This window comes from Sorex fumeus, unplaced genomic scaffold (genome assembly GCF_029834395.1).
Source record: "Sorex fumeus unplaced genomic scaffold, SorFum_2.1 ptg000037l, whole genome shotgun sequence".
Taxonomy (NCBI): Eukaryota; Metazoa; Chordata; class Mammalia; order Eulipotyphla; family Soricidae; genus Sorex; species Sorex fumeus.
In genome coordinates this window covers 58,216,561-58,243,843 of record NW_026606094.1, presented here as the reverse complement: position 1 = coordinate 58,243,843, position 27,283 = coordinate 58,216,561, and the positions used below count along the sequence as shown (strand labels likewise).

The 27,283-nt window shown below is 40.0% G+C and overlaps 1 protein-coding gene across 3 annotated transcripts in view; it reads left to right on the top strand.

Annotated features, from left to right (window-relative positions):
- Positions 1-1,950: 1,950 nt before the first annotated feature.
- The window catches only part of CRPPA (CDP-L-ribitol pyrophosphorylase A), a 326,035-nt gene continuing 300,702 nt past the window's right edge, over positions 1,951-27,283 (top strand). For all 3 annotated transcript variants that reach the window (XM_056118424.1, XM_056118423.1, XM_056118422.1), the window contains exons 1-2: positions 1,951-2,210; positions 20,184-20,460. In XM_056118424.1, the coding sequence (XP_055974399.1) occupies positions 1,951-2,210; positions 20,184-20,460 (537 nt within the window). The remainder of the gene's footprint in view (positions 2,211-20,183; positions 20,461-27,283) is intronic.

The window sequence follows — 27,283 nt, the reverse complement described above, 5'->3', positions numbered from 1 at the left end:
ATATAATCATATTGGTCTTTTACTTGGTTCCATTTGATGAAATAAACCGTAGGAACCTGACTGAAGTTTTCCCACAAACCAAATCAGATAAGAAGTATCCATGTTGGCCTCACAAACCAAAGAAGATTTTCTAAAGGAGTCCTGGAGAAAGCTCAGGCCGTCAGAAACTCTGGATATTAAACTGTCTGTCTGTCCTCCCATTGTTCATCGATTTGCTGGAGTGGGTCCAGTAACGGCTCCATTTTGAGACTTGTTACTGTGTTTGGCATATTGTTACTGTGTTTGGCATATTGTTACTGTGTTTGGCATATTGAATACAACACTTGTAGCTTGCCAGGCTTTGCCATGCAGGTGAGATACTCTCAGTAGCTTGTCAGGCTCTCTGAGAGGGGTAGAGGAATCCAACCAGCTGGCCGTGCTCGCTGCGCGAGGAAATCGCCCTACCACTGTGCTATTGCTCCAGCCCAGATATTAACATTAAACATAATTATACAGTTAAGGGCTAGAGTGATAGCACAGCAGAAAGGCGTTTACCTTGCACGCAGCCAACCTGCCCCTCTCGAAGAGCCCAGCAAGCTACCGAAAGTAATCTCGCCCACACGGCAGAGCCTGGCAAGCTACCCGAGAGTACTCAATATGCCAAACACAGTGACAACAAGTCTCATGATGGAGACGTTACTGGGCCCGCACGAGCAAAACGATGTACAATGGGAGGATCGTGACCTTGATACAGTTAAAATAGGGCTTAAAAGTAGACTTTTAGAGGTGCGTATGAACATAGAGAATGGATAGATGTTGTCTATTTCAAACTTATAAAATAAATCTATGTTACTTCAATTAAAAAAAAAGAAGCGTAAGACTCTTGTGCTTTTAAGTTACCATTCCAGGGACCCAATATAATATCCTTCACTCTTCACTACATTTCATGGCAAACATTGCCAGTAAGTGCAGTACAGAGAGCAAGGGCTGCTTCAGGCCCTGCTTCCAAATCAGTCCTGTTCACTAGGTCGACTAGGGATCTGTAAAACACATTCCTAAATCTAATTAAATTTCAGTCTCCTCCGGTGCTACACAGCCCTCAGCACTTGAGGAGTTTTGTCCTGCCCAGCCCCCATTGCCACTGCGCCCTCCTCCTCCCTCCTCCTCTCCCCCTCCCCCCCACCTGGTGAGAAACGTGGGACCAAACCTGGCCCATGTGGCTTACGGATGGAGTTCGCAAACAGTATTTACTGTGCACTTTTCTTTACCCACCGTGGCACTAGGACACCTGATCGGTTTAAGGAAGTGCACTTCCTCATTGGAGTGCATTCCCTTTTTGTAATATCTATTTTTTTTTGGTGGGGGGGATACATTTTAAAGGAATTTTGGAATAACTTTTCCTTTGGAACACTTTTTGAAGGAACTTAGATAATTCAGGTGCATTCCCTTGTTGGAGTGCATTCCCTCTTTGGAATACTTTCTTTTTTGGGGAATATTTTTTTTTTTAAAGAATTTTGGAATACTATTTTAAGGAGCTCGGATAATCCAGGTGCATTCCCTCTTTGGAGTGCATTCCCTCTTTTTCCTGGGAATACTTTCTCTTTTCCTGTGCGGGGTGCGAGAAGGGAACGCGTCCCGACCGCCACTGCACACGCACCAGGTTGCAGGGCCCTCTTAGATATATATAAGGCAGGAGCTGACACTTGCACTTGTGGCAACGGCTGGGCCTGCGGGCGCGGGCGGGGAGAAGCCCAAAGCCGGCCAAGGCGGCCCTCCCGGGGGTGCTGGGTCCGGAGCAGAGGCCGCAGGAGCACCGGGAAGCGGGGAGTCCGCCGGCTCGTCCCGCGGGGGCCCCGCAGCGCCCACTTCGGCCGCTTTCCGGCGGGCTGCCCGCGCTCTGAGTCCCGCGTCCCCCGCTGCAGCCCGCAGCCCTGCCGGGCCGAGAAGGCGAGCGGCCGCGCCTGCCGCCCCATGGAACTGCGGCCGCCGGGCGACTCGGGGCCCGCCGAGCCGGGGCCTGGCGTGAGCAGCCGGCGCGGCGCGGCCCCGGCGGCCCCGGCTGCGTCGCCGCCAAGCCAGGCCTGGGCCGAGGCCCGGAGCAGCTGGCCGACCGTGGCGGCCGTGCTGCCGGCGGGGGGCAGCGGGGAGCGGATGGGCGTCCCCACCCCGAAGCAGTTCTGCCCGGTGCTGGAGCGGCCGCTCATCAGCTACACCCTGCAGGCCCTGGAGAGGTAATGCGGCGCCGGCGCGCCCCGCGCTCCCGCCGGGGGCCTCCACCTGCCCGCCCCGACCGCCTCGCGGCTCCCGCCCAGACCACACAGCAGACGCCGCGGGGCTCCGCGGGCGCTTGGCTCCCTGCCCGGCCGCACTGGCGAGCCGGGAAGCTTTGGCCCCGGTAACCATCGGCCACCGATGCACGCTGCTGCCCCGCGGCCTGTACGTGCTGTGCTGTTAATGCGGCGGGAAAGCCCTTGCTGCTGGAGAGGCGCTTGGTTGCAACTCAGGGACACTTGAGTTCTCACTCTGGAACCCTGGGGCTGAGGGGTGGGGGGTAGGGTCTAAATGATTGGAAGATCCTCAGGCCGACTGCACTTCTGCTTTCATGAACCTTTGTTCCTGGGGCTAATGATCCAGATCACAAAAACTTTGAGGCTTCCTATCAGGGCACCCAGCTCATTGATTGCTAGCTGTTGAAATTGGATTGCGGAGTAGAACTCCATCCAAACCTCTCACTGGGGGCACACGGATTTAAGGGTGCTAGGTTCTGCAGTTGAGACCAATCCAGGCTTTGTCTTTTACGAAAAAGGACTGGTCGATTTTGGGGGGAAAGTGAAAGCAGAAGGAATGGAATAAAGTGGGCAAAGAGATGGGCTTATCGCTTTGTTTTGCTTAGGGCCTATCAGTCATGGAGCTTGGGATGAGGCTGACAGGGTAGCTGGGGTACCACAAAAGTCTACCTGTGTCTTGCTAAGGCATTTAAACGTCACCCTGAAGGCCTTGGGAAGCTGTTGAAGTACGTAAAACCTTGTGAGCCCTGTGCATTTCAAGGTAGGCATCCCAGGCTTTATTGAAGAAGACTCTAGAGTCTAATCATAGTACAGTAGAGTGTTATCCAGAAAGGGGAACCCCACTCCCTCCCTCACCATTCTTTACACACCTAGCAATTCAAAGGACCCAAGTTGTTTCACCTATGCCTTTTACTTTCTGAATATTGTCATTTGGAAAATGCCATTACTGGGGCTGGAGAGATAGCATAGCGTGTAGGGCATTTGCCTTGCACGCGGTGGACCTGGGTTGGACGGCCAGGAGTAATTCCTGAGCACAGAGCCAGGAGTAACCTTTTTGCCTCGCTGGGTGTGACCTAAAAAGAAAAAAAAAGAAAGAAAGAAAATGCCATTACCAAGAGCCATAGTCACCATTGATGTTAATAATCAGGCTGATGAATTGCAGTGAATTTATATCTGAAACTCATAAGAACACTGCAAAAATTCCTTGTCCTTTTCCATTTTTTTGCAGTGTTCTGTTTCTCTGGGTAGTTGTGAAGAGAGGATTCTTTGGAACGGTTGTCTGAGTCATTCACCTACATTCTTGCAGTCTTACAGACACTGTTTTCCTAGGTCATGTACACAGCTAATCCTTTGGAGCCAATGGCTCTAGGCCATTTTGATCATGGATCTTTGGCTACTTGTATTTAGAGAACTGTAGCGATAGCACAGCTGATAGGGTGTTTGGCTTGCACACAGCCAACCAGGGTTTGATTCCTCCGTTCCTCTCAGCAAGCTACTGAGAGTATCCCTCCTGCAGGGCAGAGCCTGGCAAGCTCCTCATGGTGGCGTATTAGATATGCCAAAAACAGTAACAAAAAAAATCACAATGGAGACATTACTGGTGCCTGCTCTAGCAAATTGGTGAACAACAGGAGAACAGTGCTACGGTGCAAACTTTTTGGGGGTTGGGGGATGTTCTCAGGGCTTTTTCCTAGCAGTGCTGAGAGGATCACGTGATGACAGAAATGAGTCTGATCTGTCACATGTAAGAAAAGGGCCCAAACTTTTGTATACTCTCTTGACCCACGACTATCTTTTTTATGTCTACCTTGCTTTCTTATGAAGAAAAGTTGGCATTAATTTGTATTTCTGTATCTGAGTTTTCCTTGAGATAGACATATGCTAAAAAAAAAAATTAAAAAAAGGTTTTAAAATGAAGAGATGTTTGGGAAAGCCTTTTTTTTGAGGTAGAAAGCACAACAGTGCTGATTTCTATTTACATAAAATCTTTAATACTTGATCAAAACTTACTTTTTATAATATTAATGATTTAGTTTTGTCTGTCTTAGAATTTCTGAATACCTTATGAAATGTGGTTTATATTTTGATTGTATCTCAGGAAATCTCTGGAAACCTTGTGCTATAGAAATGTGTGTGGTATGGTAGACTTTTCGGTAGTTTAAAGCTACTTTAAAAATGTTATTAATTGGATCACCATGATATACATAGTTACAAAGTTGTTCATGATTGAGATTGAGTCATGCATGTTCCAACACCCATCCCTTCACCAGTGTACATTTCCCATGGCCACCAATATCCCCAGTTTTCCTCCACTCTACTTCTACTTAAAGCCATTTTCTATGGTAAAAGGTAAGTTCATAGATTATTGAGTGTTATCCAGGACATGCTGCTAGAAGACCAACTTTGTTTCATCCTAAAAGATAAATTATACAAATTAGATAAGTAAAGAAAGTAATTTAATGTATCTTATAAAATATTATTTTTTCTGCTGCTTAGAGAAATTATGGGTTGACTATAAAAGGTGAGACAGAGTTCTCAATCTCAGTCATTTAGGTTATATTTAAGAGGATGACAACTTCCTGTTACCATTTATGCGTTATCCAGAATTTAATGTCAACACTCATTTTATTTTCTCCTCATAAGTTATAATTTTCTTCACTTAAATTTTTTCTACCTTATTAATAGCAGATCGATATACTGTGGGTAATCTTTATTTTTTATTGATTCACGATCACGACCATCCTGTTATTCGTCGATTGCCTTGAGCAGGCCCCAGTAACGTCTCCTTCATCCTAGCCCTGAGATTTTTAAGAAAGTGCCATATTCAAGGCTCTTTAGGAGCTCTTTAGGAGCCTTGAATATGGCTTTTTTATTGATTAGATGGGCTGGAGCGATAGCACAGTGGTAGGGCGGTTGCCTTGCACGCAGCCAACAATGGCTGACCCGAGTTCGATTTCTCCGCCCCTCTCGGAGAGCCTGGCAAACTACCGAGAGTATCTCGCCCGCACAGCAGAGCCTGGCAAGCTACCCGTGATGTATTCGATATGCCAAACACAGTAACAACAAAGTCTCCAATGGAGATGTTACTGGGCCCGCTCGAGCAAATCGAGGAACAACGGGAGGACAGTGAACTCTTGATTGATTAGATATTTAAATATAATTGTTCAAATCAACCTTTAAGGATTTATAGCTGTCTTATTTAATTTTTGAATCTATATAAAATGAGCTAATTAGAACCTAGGAAAAAAGAAGTGGCCACACTAATACTAAAATGAAGTAGGTAAATGAAAAGAATATGAGTGGTATTTCAATCAGATGATCTCTCTTAATGGTTTTTATTTCCACTCCCTCATTCACCCACAAGAAAGGATATAAAGAGTATAACTACACATGGGAAATTGAGTGAAAGAAGAGGTGGAACATAGAAGAGAGATAAACAACATTCTGTAAGAAAGGAGTTAGAATAGTGGTAGTCAATCAGATTTAACAATCTCAAAAAAGCTTAAACATAAGCGTTCAGGTTGAACATCTATAAAGAGACAAGTTGATTGAAGTCACATGACCTTAGAAAGGGTCAGGATTTAGCTGTACTGGGTATCTCTGAATGTGTGGTAGAAGAGAGCTACAAGATGACAACTGGTTGGACCTTCAAAAGAAACAGTTTGATTCACTGATCCTTGTCAGAACATTGGAGGCTTATTATCTGGCTCAGAACCAATAGAGCTAATGGCAAAGTGAGGAGCCCCACAACAGTACAGGAATTAAGAGGAAGACTGCCTTTTGAAATGACGAAATTCTTACTTCCAAAGGAAAACTCAGGACTTTTTCACTTCTCAAACAACATTTGACATATATTGAGGCCCCTGTACTTGAGAGAAAGTTATTTTATGAGATTATTAAAATTAACGTTTTTTTTTTCTTTTGGTAAAACTGGATAAATACACACCCGACCCCCCACCACCCCTTGGCTAAACCAAGTTCTATTTGCATACCACTGATTTCTTAGGAAGCTAATTATCAGATTAAGTGAGACAAAAAAAAAATTCAACCTCACAAATCTAACACATGTGATCTGATGCTTCCTTAAAGTCTATCAGAATTGTGTGAAGATTATATTTGTATTAGCCGTTTTCTGTACATCTATATTCATATTTGTACATACAGTTTCTATACTATATTAAAAGTATGCAGCTGATAGTTCAGCTCCATGCATTATAGGTAATCCTAAGAAGATAAAATACAACTAACTTCAATCTCAGTAGGCCTCCCTCCACATCTCAGAGCCTCTGCTTGCTGCTCTACCCTTCCAACACAGAAGAGCACAGCAAACATAATGGGGAAGGTGCAAAAAGCCCACAAGGCTCTGTGAGTGAAAATGATAACATGGAAGGCTCTACCTCTATCTCTGGAAACTCTCAGGGAATAGCTTTAATGACACCATGTTGAAGATATTTCATGAGCTCAAAGAAACAATGGCACAGGTAGTCAGTAATGCACAAGAAACGAGGAGAGTCAAAATGAGAAAACTGCAATTATTAGCTACAGAAATGAAGAGTATCGTAGGTGATATAAAAACACAATAGAAGGACTCAGCAATAGAATAATAGTAGCTGAGGAAAATATTGATAAGGTCCAAGATCAGATGTAGGAAACTTCTAGAAAACAGCAGAAAATAAAAATAAAAGACTGAAAAAAAATGAATAACTCACCAGAGAACAAGGAAATGGGTTCAAGAGGAACAATAATAAGATTCACTGGAGTCCCTAAAGAATGGGAAGTCAGGTTTGATGGAGAACATCTAGTCAAAGAAATTATAAATAAGAATTTCCTAGAGTTACAGAGTGCAGACACCAAGGTTCAAGAGGCCTTGAAAGTTCCCAGTGAAAATAGACCCAAATAGTGAAACTCTAAGACACAGTATAATTAGAATAACAAAAGATAAACACAGAGGCAGAATATTGAAACAAGCAAGATTCAAAAAAGAACTTGCATACTAAGGAAAGCCCCAAGAATGTGACCCTATGAGCCAGAAGAGAATAGTGGGATCTAGTTAAAAAATACTCAATGAGGTTACACCTCACCAAGAACAGTCATTGATGTATTAATGTTACATTTATACTGAATGTGCTATATCTGTGCAGGCAATTTTTTTACACCCATAGAGAGTTTTATTACAATATTTTATTTATTGATGTACTACTAAAGTGTTATAGTATTTTCTAATATAAAGCCAATATTATCTTTTTAAGGTAAAGCACACTATTATATTTTTTATAGGTCTACTTACATTTTCCCTTAAATTTTCCTTGTTTGCCTCTCCACATTCTCACTAAATTATGTATTTAAAATGTATTGGCATAATATCATTCATACTAATAATTAAAAAAATTTCAGTAAAAAGAATAGTTACTTTTTTTCTCTTTTTTTGCCTTTTGGGTCACATCTGGCAATGCAGGGTTACTCCTGGCTCTGCACTCAGGACTCATTTTTGGTGGTGCTCAGGGGACCATATGGAATGCTGGGAATCGAACCCGGGTCGGCCGTGTGCAAGGCAAATTCCCTACCCGCTGTAGTATCGCTCCAGCCCCTACAGTTACTTTTTAAAAGAATCAATATTGAGTTACAATTTTGTGGAATTTCAGGAGTGTAACCTTATCATATATACATGTTAACTGTCATATATGTCATATATAACATCTATATATATAACGTGTATATATATAACATTATATATCATGTATACATGTTACCACTGTCATAATAAGTTTTCTAAAAACACTACTAATTTGGGGGCTGAGGATAATACAGGGGGAAGGCTCTTGCCTTGCACGTGCCAGATTAAGATGCAAGCCCCCAGTCCTCCAGGAGTTGATTGCAAGGTAGAGTCAGGAGGAAGTCCTGCACACAACCAGGTGTGGCTCAAAGCCCAAAACCAAACAAAGAAAAAGTGCAAATAATTTTTAGGTTTTGCAAGTTTCAAGGACTTTTCAGAAGTTTGAGAGTTTTGTTTAGGCTTTTAGAGGAGCTTGAAATACTGTTTATCCACAGAGTATAATTGGAAGATAACTTTGCTTTTTCTCATTTTGTTAACTCAAAGCTGAGTTCTTGGATATTAGTTCTTTGCATAATTAATGACAAATGGATGTGTGGGTTTATTAAATAGCTCTCTGAGAAAATTGCAGGAATAAGAAAAGTTTATTAGGAAAAGGGGCACTTGGAAAAAAGGGTAAATGGGACTTCACTCCAGAGTAAAATTTTTCTCTTGTGTTTTGGCCTCCTTCAGATATCCTTCTTGGATGTGGGACTCTTACCCATGGAAGGCTGTCTACATGACCTAGGCCAGCAAACCAGGCTTAGGATAGTTTTTTTTTTTTTTTTAGTGCTATGATGAGACTTGCATACTACTGATAAATATTTTGCTAAATTGCTCTAAGTTTGTGATTGGTCCTTATTTCATGGAAGCAGAAATATGCTGAGATGTACTGGAGGGGCAATTGCAGGGGCTTGTCTGCAATTGTTGTGACCTATAGACTTATGCCTTGTATCTCCAGGGGGTTGCTTGCTGGCTTCTTTTATTCTGGGTTGTACTTGGGAGTAAGAACTTTGTTGGTCTGTCGTAAAATCTGTTAAAAAGTCTTTTGTACAGACTTAGTCTTAAATCAATTTTTGTTGCTATCCAATGTTCATCAAAAACTATTTATGATTTGAGTTTCTAGAAGAAATATTCCTCGAAGAAATGACAAGGATATTTAATTGGTATGGGCATACAGATCTGACAGTTACATTGTAAAATCCACTCACAATTGATCAACTCAGATCTGAATTTTACTATTTAATGAATTAACAGGTCTGAAGTAGGAAAAAAATAGCCATTAATCTAATTTTTATTTCAAATCTCTAAAGGAAACAAGGTGTCATAAAGAAAGTTAAGTTAATCTATAATAGTTTTAAAAATTACTTAAGGCACAACTTCAACCAAACAAGTTAGACAAACTTGGCCATGCTATTTCGACTCAGTGATGGTGGCCTAGGTAGGTGGAAATTCTCTCTGGTGGCCCCATCATCAGTGTACTGTTCCTTACGTTTTCTTTCTTTCTCTTTTTTTCTTTTTGGGTCACAACCGGTAATGCACTGGGATTACTCCTGGCTCATGCACTCAGGACTCACTCCTGGCGGTGCTCGGGGGACCATATGGGATGTTGGGCATCGAACCAGGCAAATGTCCCACTTGCTGTGCTATTGCTCCAGCCCTGCATCAAAAATATTTTAATAAACTGACTTCCTATATAAATCTCTTGTAGGAAGAAACTGTCTGTCCTGTTGATAAAAAAAAATGAGACTTTGTGTCTCATTTTGCATATTAGTATCCTGGCACTTGAATTCATGTTTCAGACACGTTTTAGTTTGGTTAATGTGAGTTAGTATTGAGTCTGGCTATTTTAAAAGATTTTGAAGAAAAAAAATCAATTGCTGTCAATCATGTGTTTGTTATAGAAACTTTAGATTTTGTGATTGAGATTGGATTGCTCTGAGCCTGTAGTCTTTTTCCAAACCAAAACCCTTTTTATCTCCATCAACATAGTGCTTAGGGGAAGGACATGAAGAGTCACCAAGACAAATGGGTCTCAGCAGCTGCTGGGAGTTTAAAAAATTTCCATCATGGGGTCAGCTAACCTTGAGTATCTGCCACACACCTGAGGACTGTCACCAGTCCCAGTTGCATGATCACATAAGACCTGGCATGCTGCTGTGGCCAACTATTCTGAAGGTTGGGAACCAGGAGTGCTAAGCCACCTGGAGTGCTCAGCCTTTTCTGACTGTGCTTGCTAATATCTGAACCCAAGATATTTTATGCTTGCTAGTATCTGAATCCAAGTTCAGTTGCTTTCAGCTTGAAGAATAATATTCAATAGATAAGAGTTGGTGAGAGAAAAAACAGGTTTACTCAAGTGTTAGCAAACTGAGAATGTGGCAGAATTATACTACCACATAATCTTGTCTGCATGCTCATAAAAATTTTTTTTATTGGGCAAGGGAAGAGGGAAACATATATTTTGGAGGGATGGGTTGCAGACTAGTGGGTGCATGGAGAATAAATTCCCACTAAGGTTAGTCTCCTGAGGTACATTCTATCTTACCTGTCAATGTAAACCAAAGGTTTTTGAGTAAGGATTCACCTATTCTTACCTTAGGGGAAGGATAATATTTAGATGGAGGTTTCTTGTCTAGAAGACTTTACTTCTTGAATTTTGAATTCAACAACTAACTCTTATATTTATTTTTGGGGGGACATCTCCCAGGCATTTTTTCAGGAGGTGAGGGTTCCTCCTGGCAATTTTTGAGAACTGGGTGGTGATTCTATGGGATAGTTAGAGAATGTGGTGCTTTGAGCCTCAGTGCTGGAAATTGTCTTGTACCCTGGCTACTTTTTTCATGCTGAGTGGCATTCATGGCCATACCCTGCAGTGCTTGGGCATAGAGATGCTCCACAGAACTTGTGGTGACTAGGATTGAATAAGGGTCAGTTACATGCAAGGCAAACACCTTAACCTCTGAACCATCTCCCCAGACCCTCAACTTTTCATTTCTTCACAATCAATCACAAATCACAAATCATCCTGTTATTCGTCGATTGCCTCGAGCAGGCCCCAGTAACATCTCCTTACTGGGGCCTTTCATTTATTAAGGGCACATTTTCATCAGTTCTTCCAGCCTCATTCCTGCTTGGAAAAAATCATTCTATTGGTCTCTATCAACCTCAGATCTATTGTTAGTCATTAAGACTCCTGGACAACTTATTTGATATTCTTACTATTCTCTATTTGTTTTTGACTTTCATTTTTTTGTGTACTTTGAAAACATGGTTTTGTAGTTTTGAAAATGACTGAAAATTCTGTATAAACAGGATGGACTGGAAGTGAATACATCAATACAAGTGAATACATGAGAAATGCGCTTTGCTGAATTTGCTTAGATAGAAGGAATGGAATAGGGAAGATAGAAATATTTAGGGAGTAAAATTGAGGTTTAGGAGCATTTAGGATGCTTCTAGTTGAGTGACTACTCAGATACATAGATTTGACATTGAGTAGTTTTGTTTTGATGGTCCATTAATTTTGGCTGAAGTCTGAGTCAAGGGATAGAAGACTTGTATTTTGTACAGGTCGGATGGTTGATTTGTGTTGTTTCCTTTGACCTCCAATGTCCTTCTTTAAGACAAGAGATAAGACCCAGATTAGTGTGCTAAACTTGACAAAGAGAAGCAATCATGGGCATAGTAAGTAGAGTTAACAGTATGAGGCAGTCCATATCAGTCCCTTTATACCATATATATATAATTTATATTTCTTTTTCATATATACTTCATATTTGATTTTTTTCCCATTTCATTCCTGGCAGTGCTCAGGGACTTCTCCTAGTGTTTTGTTTGCTACTAGTGATGCTTAGGGAAACATATAGTTTTGGAGATTAAATCTAGGATTTCTACGGAAAACATGTGATCTAGCCCTTCGAGCTATGTCCCTGATCCCAATTTAATATTTTGATGCAAAAATATCAAGGAGGGTATGGCGAGATGGAATTAGGGTACAAGGACAGTTCAAAGGTTTAGTTTCCTTGAGAACAATCCAGGCAGTGAACTGAAACTACCACCCTATCTTTGGGCCATGCTGCTACAGCCTGAATGAGAGTATTTTAGAGATTAGCAGTCTTTGTTTTCTATTTTTAAAAAAAGCATTTAAATGTTCTATTTAAAACTCATTAAACTGTCTGAGCAGTTAAGTCTAAGTTATAATTATTATTCTGGGAGAAAATAGCATCTGAGATATTATTTCTTGCTCAAATATGGGTGTAATAGAGTTTGAGATTAGATTTGGATTTGCCTGTGGAATGTGCTAGGAAGGAAATACTCAAGAGAACTTGATAAAATCCTGCCACAGGGGGCTTGGTGTGGACTTGCCTTCAGCCAAGGAGGTCTACCAGATCCATTGATTCAGCAAATATTTATTCAGTAAGCACTGTGTGAGGTAATTAAGGTCTTTTTCAATCTCATGATTCTACATTATTAAATCTTAATACTGTAAAACACTTTTAATTCTATAACTAGGAAAGAATGTGAATAAATCCTTTGAAATGCAAACAGTACTTATAAAGGCTTGCCAGTGCTAGATGTATCTTTGGTTTCTCAACAAAATAACATAATAAACCCGTTATTTCTTAAGAGTGATCTAAAACAGTTTTCTGCACTTAAAAAATTGTGACTGGTTATTGGAACTACATTTTGCAGCATGACTTAGTGATAAATGCTTACTTATATGCATATTTGAAAGAAGATTTCATAAAACAACCTAATCTTACCATTTGCTATGCACTTAAGTTTTTATTTTTTTTCTTAGTAAATGGCTATTCTATTTACTCAAAAAATATTAGTAAAGGGAAGGAGTGATAATACAAAAGGTTACACTCTCACCTTGCTTATAGCTGACCTTGGCTCAATCTTCAGTGCTACATATGGTCCTCCAAGCCTTGCTATGAGTGATCCTGAGCACTGAGCCAGGAGTAAACCCTGAGTCCCTTCATGAGTGATCCTTTAGTGCTGAGTCAGGACTAAGCTCTGATCACAAAAAGTGTGGACCCAATATAGATACATACGCACACACACACACGCACACACTCAGATATACATACACACATTTACAAAGTAGATTTGCTAGTATTTTAATGTATCCTGAAATTTCCAGTTAAGAAACACTGATTTAAAACAGATACAATTGTTTGAGGAATTCTAAACCATTAAATATGTTCATTTTTAATTATTTATATCACTTTAAATTGCTTTCTGTTCAGTGGAACATAGTAAATGATTTTATAACTATTTTAATGCATTTCATTATTATTAGTGGAATTTACCTTTGGAAACTCAAATTCATTGATTAGTTACTTGAATACTTCCTATCAAGCAATGACAATCATCTTTATCCCTTTTAATCTAATTTAACATTTGATGCAGCAATGTACTCAATGCTGTTTTTGACCTATATTTTTCTGGTGGAATATGCTATAAAAAGTAATAGAAGTGAATAGGCCGTGGGATAAGTTAAGCTGTTGCTTTATGGAATAGTCCTGCCACTGAGTAAGTTAAATATGTACTTATAAGTAAGTTAAATATGTACTTATAAGTTCTCTATAGAGTGACATATTAGTAGCAATTGAAACACATTTGATTACTTTGAATTGAATTCTTTTCTATAAATCAAAACACATTTTATTCCTAGTTTTTAGGAATTATCCTCTCTTTTCATGTAATAGATATTTGTTGACATCTCTGTGAGGCTGTGAATTCGATCAGTCTTTAATATTATATAAGATAATGCCTGGCAAATGTTAGGTATTTATTAAATGCCTAAGTGAACACATGAATGAGCAACAATTTATAAATGATAAGAAGATAACCGTATAATAAACTGGACTTTTTTTTAATTACAAAGGTAGTGATGTTATGTAGTCCAACACTAATAACATAAATGAAATATTGAAGGCTCAAATATCTAGACATAATCTTTTCTTGGCCTCCCTCTGAGACCATCTTTGTACATTTGCAGAGGTTCATGGTATGAGCGCCACAATAAGGTTCCAGTTTTATCCCTTCATTTTAGATGTGTGGTAATAAGATGAGATCTCTGTGTCCTCTGTAAAATGGAGAAAACCGTGAATCATGCAGAGTTGATGTGAATGCTGAGTAAGGTATTACAAAAGAATTTGTGGTACATGGCAATGAACAGAATTCCATACCTTTTGGCTGCTCTTTCTACTATTAATATTACTGAAAATTTAGCATGTGCCATGCCTTGGGCTGAAGACTTTATTTCTGTGCTTTCTGAGTTGGTAGTCTACTGAGGGAGATCGAAAATGAATAATGCCTGATACAGCTCTGTTGATGAGCCCTGTAGAAGCCCAGAGTATTCCATACCCAGAGTAATAATCAGGGAAAGCTTCCTGGAAGAGGTTAAGGCTGAGCTGAAAGCTGAAGAGCATCAGGTAAGCACTAAGCCATGAATGGGTGGGAAGGAGAAGTGAGAAGAACGGGGGATAGAGAAGAGACAGAGGAAACATGTCAGAGTGTGAGAAACAGTGTTGTGCTCCTCAAGGGGCGTGGGAGTGACCGAGAGTCTTGGGGTGTGGGGAGAGGTAGTTAGGTTGTCTTGAAGGACTCCAGAGAGAGCGGGAATGGCTTTAGAGTTTGACTTGAGAGAAATCATAGAGAAGGGTTGAAAATGGATTCTGCTAGAATCGATGGAGGAGACTGGAATCATAAGTCATGGCAGAGATGACTGTCTGGGTTCCTGTTGTGTCAGTGGCTGTAGGATCCAGGGAAATTTCACATTTAGGGGCCTCTGAGAAATTGTGGCAGGTTGTATCTGTCATGCTTGCAATGGGGGGGGGGGGAGGCGGGGGAGGAGGGTGAAGGGTCACAAAACAAAGAACAATTCTTACATAGTCCTATTATAGAATCCTTTTATCGTGTCTCACAGATTGCCTTCTATTTCATTCTTTGATATTCTTTGACTAATACTGCATTGTCTTTGTGATTAACATCCCTGGTGTCTGACGAAGTATAAAAGTAAACCTGGCCCTTTAAGAAGCCTTAAGATCAAGAAAGGAGAGTCAAGCGCTTAGGCCCAGTACAATTAACAAAACCATATAAACTGGGGAGGTTATCTTCTTTCTCAATCTTTCTCTCTAACCAGGTTAGTTAAGAGAGCTTTGATTATTTTCAAAATCACTATAACTTTTCTTTTTTTTTTTTTTTTGTAAGAGATTGCGCTGTTTCTGGTAGATAAAACAGTTCAAAGTCAATTTGTGGAATACCTAATAGTTACAGTTAACTATTATAGCAATATAGCGATAGCACAGTGGTAGGGTGTTTGCCTTGTGCGCAGTCAGCCCAGCCAAAGCGGGTTCAATTCCTCTGCCCCTCTTGGAGAGCCCGGCAAGCTACTGATAGTATCTCACCTGCATGGCAAAGCCTGGCAAGCTACCCGTGATGTATTCAATATGCCAAACACAGTAACAACAAGTCTCAAAAATGGAGACATTACTGGGCCCACTAGAGCAAACCCATGAACAACGGGAGGACAGTTTGTTTGGTTTCTTTTGACCTAATAGTTACAACAACAGGCAACAGTTACTGTTCTTGCTCTCATATTGTCTGTACTCTAGAGGGCATAAATATTGTATTATCTTCATGAAAAAAATAACAAATCTTTCTTGCTTTAAGTATTTTTTTAAAAATTTGTTTATTGGGCCACACCTGAAGTGCTGAGGACTTACTCCTGGCTCTGTGCTCAGGGATCACTTTTGGCAGTGCTTATCAGTGCATTATGTGCATCAGTGCAGTATGGGATACTGAGGATTGAACCTGGGTCAGCTGCATGCAAGACTGTGACCTCCCCTCTGTCCTATTGCTCTGGTCTCATTCTTTGAGAATTTTATATTATAAGATAATCGTATTGAAAAGTGAAGCATAATGTATATGTGTTTCAACAATCAAATATTTTCCATGTCATGTGGAAGACAGGATACTATTAGAAGGATTACATGAGTTAGAACATGAGCAGTGCTTAAGATAGTAAGTGCTTAATGAATGTTAGCTATTTCATGTGATACTTGATTTATTTTGCCATCTCTAGCTGACTCACTTAGTTTATTACAGTTATTTTTATCTCTTAAACCCCATCTCCAAGGGGGTCTATTTGTTAGCCAGAATTGTCTTGCTTAGATTCTAGTAGCAACCTCCTCCCTACACAAGTCTCTTTCTATCCAATCTGTTTTCCTCTTTGGCAGCGAACATACATTGATTATCTTAGTTTCCTGTTGCTCCCATAAGCATTTCCATAAATCAGGTGCTAAAAATAACACAACTGACTCATACTTCTGTAGGTCACAGATCTGTATTCAGTTTCACTGGGCTAAAATAAAGGTGTATTGGTGCTTATATTCTGTCTGGAGGCTCTAGAGACAATTTCTTTACCATATGCTATATTCTAGACGATCCCTCCACCATTTTATGTAGATAGTTCAACAGGATGAGTGTATTCAATGTGTATGCAATGTGCTTTGCATGTGGAGAGCCTAGGTTTGATCTCCATCACCTGTTTTCTCCCAAGTGACTCCCTGAGCACAGAGCCTGAACAAAAAAAAAAAAAAAGAAAGATTGTGATTATATTGGAACAAAGCAGATATTCTAGTATGATATGGTATGCCCGTTTTAAAAATCCTTGACTCTAATCATATTGACAAAGTTCATTTTAGCACATAAAGTTAAATATTCACAGGTGTTGGGAATTAAGAAATTAACAGATGTATTTAGGGAGGGGGGATTATTCTGCCTTTCTCTGGCCCTATAATGTCATAAAATAGTGCCTAGATACCTGTATTGGTGAAAATGAATATTCATCTCCCTCCCTTCCTTCCTTCCTCCCTCTCTTCCTCCCTCCCTCCCTCCCTCCCTTCCTTCCTTCCTTCCTTCCTTCCTTCCTTCCTTCCTTCCTTCCTTCCTTTCTTCCTTCCTTCCTTCCTCCTTTCCTTCCATAAATATACTCTCATATACTCATAACATTTTTTTATTTTTCCCTACTTTTAGAACTAAAGACTAAAATACGAGGAGAGGTGTCTAAGGTCTGGACCAGTTTCTTTGAGCTTATTTATAGACTTTTTTTTCTCACCTTGCTCTCCAATTTCCACTCTAGTTCTTCTACCTCTCAGGATATTGCGATGGCCCCAGCTTACCCCAGCCCTTTCATCTTCCCTCCAGCCCCCTTGACAATTGAAAGCAAACTGCTTCTTTGGGGAGCACCATGTTTCTATGCTCTTTAAATATTTAGCTTGCATGCAATCCCAGATCCTGGACTTTTCCTTTCTAACACTTGATCTTAACTTGCAGTTTTGCTTTGCTTTTTTTTTTTTTTTTTGCTTTGTGGGTCGCACCCGGCTATGCTCAGGGGTTCCTCCTGTATTTGCACTCAGGAATTACTCCTGGCGATGCTCAAGGGACCATATGGGATGCTGGGAATCGAACCCTGGTCGGTTGCATGCAAGGCAAATGCCCTATCTTCTCTGCTATCGCTCCAGCCCCATTAACTTGCAGTTTTTTTATTGGTGTTCTTTCTTACTTGTTTCATTCATAAGCTCTGTGAAGGCAGTAACTTTTGTCTGTTGTATACTGAATGCAATTATTTACTCAGTGTTCAGGAAATTATTGTTAAATGGATGAATTAAAAATGAGTATCCTGTGTATATACGAAGCTGGAGTGATAGCACAGTGGTAGGATGTTTGCCTTGTGCTCAGCCGGCCCGGCCAAGCCAGGTTCGATTCCTCTGCCCCTCTCGGAGAGCCTGGCAAGCTACCGAGAGTATCTCGCCCTCACAGCAAAGCCTGGCAAGCTACCCGTGAGGTATTCGATATGCCAAACACAGTAACAACAAGTCTCACGATAGAGACGTTACTGGTCCCGCTTGAGCAAATCGATGAACAACGGGAAGACCAACATTCCGACCAACATATATGAAGCAGCTTAAAAAAAATGCCATTATTGTATTGTAGCCCCCAACAGAACATCCTTTGCATTATAGAAAGTTTTTTCTCAAGAACAGAATGAAAATAAATACTGGAAAATTTTTAAATAAATACTGGATAATCCCAGTAATTGTTACATTTTGATAAAGACACATTTGCACATCACATTACTCTTTGATTTTCCAGACTGCCTTTCCATCTCTTTACAAACTATATTTAAGATTTAGCTATCTAGCCCAGTGTTTCCCCAAGTTGACTCTACTGCCCCCATGGGGACTGCTGGAATGATGCAAGGCCTCAGAGTAATTGGGGGTTGGTTTCTGTCTATTCATTTAAAGAAGCTAGACAGCGGTAGGGCGTTTGTCTTGTGCGTAGCCAACCCGACCGACCCAGGTTCAATTCCACTGCCCCTCTCGGAGAGACCGACAAGCTTGCCGAGAGTATCTCGCCCGCACGGCAAAGCATGGCAAGCTACCCATGACATATTTGATATGCCAAACACAGTAACAACAAGTCTCACAATGGAGATGTTACAATGGGAGGACAGTGACAGTGACAGATTTACAGAGTGGCATTGAGTAATTTTTTTTTTTTGATAAAGCGGCCTGTAGCACTGTCCTCCCATTGTTCATCGATTTGTTCAAGCAGGTACCGGTAAAGTCTCCATTGTGAGACTTGTTACTATTTTTGGCATATCAAATATGCCCGGGGAGCTTGCCAGTCTCTGCTGTGTGGGCGGAATACTCTTGGTAGCTTGCCGGGCTCTCTGAGAGGGGAGGAGGAATTGAACCCAGGTTGGCTGCGTGCAAGGCAAATACCCTACCTGTTATGCTATTGCTCCAGCCTGTAGACTGAAAAAATGTGGCATCATTCGGACTAGCACAAATATAGTAGATCTTTTTTTTTTCTTTTTGGGTGACACCTGGCAATGCACAGGGGTTACTCCTGGCCCTACACTCAGGAATTACTCCTGGCGGTGCTCAGGGGACCATATGTGATGCTAGGAATTGAACTTGGGTCGGCTGCGTGCAAGGCAAAAGCCCTACCCACTGTGCTATTGCTTCAGCCCCCTATAGTAGATCTTATTGACTAAGAATTCCCCAAGTTGTAAAATAATCTTTATTCAGAATTTATATTATAAGTCATAAATGGTTTACCTGGCTTGAGCCTGTTAACTATAGAACAGTGAGTCTTCATTGACGTTAATTCTGTTAGCACTGATGTTTAAGAGAAATCTCCCAAATTCAGATGTTAGTTTCTTTTGAATATATTTTACACAAACAACAGCAGCAAAAAGCGACTGGTATTTTATATATAACTCAGCAGATTCCTTTAACTTCATTTATCTTTAAGTGGGTTTCTATTTCATTTGACTCTCATTTATGTCAACACAAATTTATTTATTATCCTAATTCAAAGTACAATATTTTGTATTGATTAGGCCTACTTTGATTTAGATGAGTTATCCTCTTCATTGGGCTGGAGCGATAGCGCAGTGAGTAGGGCATTTGCCTTGCATGCGGCCGACCCGGGTTTGATTCTTCCATCCCTCTCGAAGGGCCCGGCAAGCTACTGAGAATATCCTGCCCACATGGCAGAGCCTGGCAAGCTCCCCTGGTGTATTCAATATGCCAAAAACAGTATCAGTGGGGGCTGGAATTATAGCACAGTGGGCAGGGCATTTGCCTTGCACGTGGCCGACTTGGGTTCGATTCCCAGCATCCCATATGATCCCCGAGCACTGCCAGGAGTAATCTGAGTGCAGAGCCAGGAGGAACCCCTGTGCATCACAAGATGTGACCCAAAAAGCAAAAAAAAAAAACACGTTACCTGTGCTCACTCAAGTAAATTGGTGAACAACAATGGGAGGACAGTGCTACAGTAATACAGGGCTATCCTCTTCATCACATATTCAGGTACTTCTTGAAAGACAGAACTTTTGGTATTCTATTGAGAGAATATTAATTGAAAAACAATTAAAAATGCATGATTTTTGTTTTATCCAAATCTATTGATATCCTATTATTTACATTTAAGTAAAAATCTGAATAAATTCATTTATTTGGTCTCTCTCTCTCTCTCTCTCTCTCTCTCTATATATATATATATATATATATATATTATGTCTGGTTGTGTGGTTGATTTATCCTTTGCTGTGAACTTTTGTTTTCTGTCATATGAGATATCAATTATTTATTATCAAACATATTAGATATGAGAAATGCATAAAACAGACTTATTTATTAATCTCTTTATGAAGATTTATTTAGCAATTACATTTTATGTTTAACTTGTTCTTTAAGAATCAATTTAAATGAATTGTGTATGTGTTTTTCTTTTAGAGTATGTTGGATAAAGGATATTGTTGTTGCAGTAACAGGAGAGAATATGGAAACAATGAGAAGTATTATTAAGAAGTATCAGCATAAGCGGATCTCCCTAGTGGAAGCAGGAGTGACCCGCCACAGGTCAATTTTCAATGGACTAAAAGCACTGGCAGAGGATCAACCTGATTCGAAGCTCTCTAAACCAGAAGTAGTGATTATTCATGATGCTGTGAGACCATTTGTTGAGGAAGATGTCATCTTTAAAGTTGTTATAGCCGCTAAAGAACATGGGGTAAGTATACTTCTGAGACTGGATAAAGAGGCAAGCCCTGTAGTATTATTTGCTTGCTCGATTTTGATAGAATTACATTTAAATGTTAAATTATTTAAAGTAGGCATGATGATTTAAAAATATTATGGTGATGTGTTTTAGGAAATATATAGTAATGTAGAAAGTGAGAAAGTTTGAAAAATATATATACTTATGTACATATATGTGTATATTATACATATAATTTATGTGCTATTTTAGTTGAATGCTATTTAGTTGAATACTAATTAAAATGGTATTTAAGATGATTGATACTATCTAAGTAATCATTTCCTCCAAGCAGCATAGGCCAACGGAAGGAGTTATTTAGGTCCTTTTTTACCTATTTGGGTAGCTAGGAAATGCTAAATCTCTATTTGGGAAAGAATCTGATTTCTTTTTATTTTCCTTTTATGCGTTTGAAATTCATCGTTAGGAAATTGTCTCTAGTTTCAACTCTTCTCCCTACAGTATGAGTTTATTATAAATTTCTACTTGTGTAAGAGTTTCATAGATTAGGTGAAATATTTTTATTTTTATTTTTAACATGGTTGCTAAGTGGCATTTGGATTTTGAAAAAATTGTGTTCCAGGAACATCAATGACTTCACAGTTTCCATGGCTTATAAACTCCTGTGACTTCCTTACTCTTCTCCAGATTCATCTGTAGTAGATGTACTGTGCTCAATAAATATATGGCTAAGGACGAAAATCAGGAAAGGATTGTAGATGTTAGGAATCTGGATAAAATTTTACAAATTTGAAATAGTTTCTAATGACACAATTTGGGCAGAAAGTTGGAAGAGTTTTGGGGGGTGATTTGGGCCTCACCTGGTGGTGCTCGGGGGTATATTCCTGACTCTGCTCCTAGTAATTATTCCTGGAGGGCACCTGGGACCATCTGAAGGGCTGTGAATTGAACTTGGGTCAGCTATGTACAAGGCAAACGTCTTACCCACTGTACTATTTGCTCTGGCCCCCAAAGTTTGAATTTTTTTTTTGATCACACCTAGCAGTGCTCAGGGGTTACTCATGGCTCTGCACTCAGGAATTACTCCTGGCAGTGCTCGAGGAGCCATATGGGATTCTGGGGATCAGGCCATGTGCAAGGCCTTAAAAGATTTTTTTTAATTTATTAATTTATTGAATCACTGTGGGAAAAGTTACAAAGCTTTCAGGTTTAAGTCTCGGTCATGCAGTCATCAAACACATTTCCCTTCACCAGTACTTATTTTTCACCAAAAAGAACCCCAATATACCTCCCTCCCAACCCTCCCAATGCCAGTGAAGCAGATGAATTCTAGTTAACACTCTATCTACTTTGATTAGATTCATTGTTTCGACAAAAGATGCACTATTATTATGTAGAGTTTACACCCCGAAATCAGATCTGTTGAAAAGACATTGTGAAATAATTTGTTTCTATAGCTGGTTACAAGGATCAAATGATGACGTGCGGCCGCGATAGCCATCATCAGATTTTGGATTTCTGATATTTTACTTATTAAGCCTGGAAGTATTTCTGCTGAGAGTCTGATAATTATGAGACTGGTTAAAAGATTTTTCTTGATGAAGTTTTTTCTCTAAATTCAATATGAGATTTTTTCTCATTGGCTTTTTTACCTCCTTTATTTCTAACTCTGAGGTTTCTTTGTTTGTTTTAAAATTTTTTAGAATTGAATCACCGTGAGGTACAGTTACACGCTTTCATGTTTGAGTTTCAGTTATACAAAGATCAAACACCCATCCCTCCACCAGTGCACATTCTCCATACCCCAGTATAATCCCCCTTTCCAACCTTCTCTATGCCTCCATGGCAGATAATATCCCCCATACTCTCTACTGTGGGGCATTATGGTCTGCAATACAGATACTGAGAGGTTATCATGTTTGGTCCTTTATTTACTCTCAGTATACATCTCCCATCCTGACCGATCCCTCCAACCACCATTTTCTTAGTGATCCCTTCTCTATTCCAGCTGCCTTCTCCCCAGGTCATGAGGCAGGCTTCCAACTAGGGGACAATATTCCTGGCCCTTGTGTGTACTCACCTTGCTGACCCTGAGGTTTGATTCTGTTGCTGCTTGGGCCAATTGATTGAGAGACATGGTCACAGGTTAAGAAAGAATTTTATTGGTAACAAGTTGACCAGCTAGAAGACTGACAGAGTCATATCCTTGAAGTAACCATTTTGTCTGTAGATCACAAGAAACTCTTTTGATAGAGAAAGAGAACAGGCAAGCACATTTTTAGAAAGGGTGGCTGAAGATCAGTGGATACCAGAATGAACATTGAATTTCTTCATGTGCTCATCACCTGAGACACTCTATTTTATATGCCAGCTTATAGTAAGGGTTAGGTTTTTTGTGTGAGATAAAGATGGGGACATCTTTATTAGAAATTATTAAAATAATTTCTATGGTTAATATTAATGTTTTAGGAATACAATGCTGCTATGCCACACCTCCACACAGTCATCATCTGAATGTACTTCAGCATCACTAAATGTGCTTCCTCTATCAATATCCTAACTCACTTAGAGAACTGATTTCTATAGGCAGACTCTTTTTTGGGGGGGGAGGGGACACACCCTGCAATGCTCAGGGATTACTCCTGTCTCTGCATTGAGGAATTACTCCTCGCGGTGCTTGGGGGACCATATGGGTTGCTGGGAATCGAGCCCAGGTTGGGTGTGTGCAAGGCAAATGCCCTACTCACTGAACTATCACTCCAGCCCTTAGGCAGACATTTTTTTTTTTTAAATTAGTGAATCACTGTGAGGTACAGTTACATACTTACAAACTTTCATGTTTGCGTTTCAGTCATACAATGATCCAGTACCCACCGCCAGTGCCCATTCTCCACCACCAATGGTCCCAGTATCCCTCCCACCACCCCACCCCATCCCCCCACCCCTCAGTAATCATCAGGGAGATGCGGATCAAAACGGTGATGAGATATCATCTCACACCACAGAGACTGGCCCACATCCAAAAGAACAAAAGCAACCGGTATTGTCGTGGATGTGGGGAGAAAAGGACTCTCCTTCACTGCTGGTGGGAATGCCAACTGACTCAACCCTTTTAGAAAATAGTATGGATGATTCTCAAAAAATTAGAAATTGAGCTCCCATTTAACCCAGCAATACCACTTCTGGGAACATATCCGAGAGAGGCAAAAAAGTATAGTAGAAATGATATCTGCACTTTTATGTTCATTGTAGCACTGTTTGCAATAGCCAAAATCTGGAAAAAACCTGAGTGCCCAAGAACAGATGGATACTAGATATCAGTGGATACCAGAATGAACATTGAATATGATGTTAAGGAAACATTGGTACATCTACACAATGGAATACTATGCAGTGGTTAGAAAAGATAAAATCATGAAATTTGCATGCAAGTGGATCAACATGGAAAGTATCATGTTAAGTGAAATGAGTCAGAAAGAGAGGCACAGACATAGAACGATTGCACTCATCTGTGTAATATAAAGTAACAGAATAGGAGACTGACACCCAAGAATAGTAGAAATAAGGACCAGGAGGTTTGCCCCCAGGGCTTGGAAGCCAGCCTCACATACTGGGGAAGAAGGCAGCTCAGATAGAGAAGGGACCACCAGGTAAAGGGTGTTGGGAGGACCCGCTTGGGTTGGAAGATGCCAAATGTAGACAATAGACCTAGGCAGACTTTTAAGGTCTATTAACAGTGGCATTTTTAAAAATGTTCCCTTGCTATGTTACTTTACAGTATGCATCTGTGAGACATCATTTGGAATTTTTCCTCTCTTTGACTCACTTTGCTTAGCATGAATTCAGTTCCATCGATTTAGCAGCAAATTGTAGGATTTCATATTTTTTAGAGCTGGGTAGAATTCACACACACACACACACACACACAAACACACACTGCTCTTAGAACAGCTTTTGCTGTGTCCTTCATATTTTGTTGACTTATATCTTCTTTCTTGTTTCTAAGAATTTTTCATTTTTTTCTTTGGCTTCCATTTTGACCCATTGGTTGTTCACAAGTTAAGTTGTTCAACTTCGAAATGTTTGACTTTTCCCCAGATTTCTGTTTGTGACTAATTTCAAAACATTATGATTTCAGAAGACACTATGAGATTTCTGTCCTCTTGATTTTATAAAGACTTGTTTTGAGTCCCAGATGTAGTCTATCTTGGAGAATGTTCATGTTTATTAGAAAAGAATGTATTTATTTATTTATTTAGGTGGGGATTTGGGCCACACTCGGTTGTACTCAGACTTATTCCTGCCTCTGTACTCAGGAAACACTACTAGCAGAGATGAGGGGACTAGAAGGAATGTTGAGGATCAAATATGAGTTAGGGTGCTAGAGCGCATTTGTCTTCCATGTGACTGAGCTGCGTTCGATTCCTGGCATTCCATATGGTCCACTGAGCACCGCCAGGAGTAATTCCTGAGTACAGAGCCAGTAGTAAATCCTGAGCATCACTGGGTATGACCCCCCAAACAAAAAAGAAACAAAAACCAACCCCCCCAAATATCGTAAGCTCATTTACTGATTTTGTTCTAGAGACTCATAAATAAATCTAGAAAGAAATCAAATAGCTGAATAAATTTCTTGGACATCCAGGATACTCTTGGAGGGGGTGGGTCAGTGCCCACCCAAACAAAGCCCTGGCAGCTCCTTTCTCCCACACTTCAAAGTTGCCATCATGACTTCTGGCCAAATTCCATCAACTCAGGACCAAGTCTCACAGAGAACTGGAACTAAACCTACTGAAAACTCAGGTACACAGGTCCTGTGACTAAACTCCAGGCCTTCTCAGAGTCAGGATGGGCTACCTTCCCCACCTCCTTAGAATTTCAGAAGCCCTGGCAGTCACACCCACACCCCAACACTGTTGCCCAGTTAAAAATTTAATTTCAGCTGAACTGCACAGTTAAAAATTCTGAAATTTCTGGAGTACATTTCCAAACACTACAATACTGACAATCCAGTAGTAGCACAACAAATGGGATGAATGTAATGTTTAAAAGCCAACCAATTTGGACTAACAACAATGTTTACTCAGAAGGCTTCACTTGTAAAAACATTTTAATCCTTCGGACAATGACTTAATGTCCCCATTGTGAGATACAACAATTTTCACAAAGTTTCTTCTAAGGAAATATTTTTTGACCATTCTATTAGCAATTTATTAGTAAAGAGCAATATAAAATAAATTATTGTGGGCCTGCTATGGCAGCAGACTTGAGGCATGGTTGGGAAAATTGGAGACAATGGTGGAGGAAAGATGATAGTGATGATGGGATTGGTGTTGGAATATTGAAGGCCTGTAACAAATCATCATGAATAACTTTGTAAACCACAGTGTTTAAACAAAGTGTGGGGGAAAATAATGTCTACTTTCTTTGATGGGTGAAGTACTCTATAGAGATCTGTTAGTTCCATCTCTTCTTTCCATTTCTTATTGCTATTGCTTTCTGTTGTTGTTGTTTATTTAATATGTTCAGTGGTTACTTAATATATTCAGTGGTGAGAGTTGTTTTGGTTTATTATTTTAAAAAATTTCCTACTATTGTTGTGTTGATGTCATTATCTCTCATTAGGTATATTAATAGTTACTTTGTAATTTTGGTGATACTTCATTTGGTTCATGTATAAACATTAATGAGTATTAAATCTTCTTGATCATTAAATAATGTATACCCCTTAACTTTTATTTATTGTGTGTGTGAGAGAGAGAGTCAGAGAAAGAGACAGAGAGAGAAGGAGAGAGAGAGAGAGAGAGAGAGAGAGAGAGAGAGAGAGAAGGAATGGAACCAAAGTCCTCACACATGCAAGAAGTGCTTTACCCCTGAACCATCTTCATGGTCTTTTATAACTTATAAAATCTGAAATCTGTTTTGTCTGATATAAGCAAAACTGTCCTGGCAACTCTGGTTTTCAGCCTTTAAGGCAACTCTTTTTTTTTTACTTGCTAATTTGGCGACTTTTTATTTTATTTATTTATTTATTTATTTATTGGGTCGCACCTGGTAACTTTTATTTATTTTATTTTTATTTTTATTTTTTTGCTTTTTGGGTCACACCCGGCAATGCACAGGGGTTACTCATGGATCTTCACTCAAGAATTGTTCCTGGCAGTGCTCAGGGAACCATATGGGATGCTGGTAATTGAACCTGGGTTGGTCACGTGCAAGGCAAATGCCCTACCCGCTGTGCTATCATTCCAGCCCCAACTTTTATTTTCAAACAATATTCAGTACTGATGAATCTACAAAGAAACTGACATTCTCTTTGCTGGTGACTTTAGTAATAATAATAATAATAATAATAATAATAAATATTAGCAATGAGATAGATCATACCAGTGTGAGTGGCACATTTAAGGCAACTCTTAAGATTGTTTTATAACCTTTACTTAGAACCTATCTTTTCATTACTGTTCAAATGACTCTCTTGTAAGAATCTGAATTTACTGATCCATCCAGTTAGTTTTTGCCTTTGATTGGTGAGTTCAGGATAATTGATGTTGAGCTATTAAGATGAAGAAATTTATTGTCATCATTTTATATGGATTATGAGTTTCTTGAAGTCTTGTGGTTTTTTTGGGAGGGGTGGTGGTAGGCAGAGGAGACATGCCTGGAGGTGCATAGGACTCCTCGTTGTGCTCAAGATCACTCCTGGAAGGGTTTGGGGGAGCATATCCTGGGGACTGAATCTGATTTGGCTGCTTGCAAATAAACTGCTCTACCTGCTGTGCTCTGTCTTCATCCCCTCTCTAGATTTTTAAAGGAGGCCATTTTGAAAGCTGTA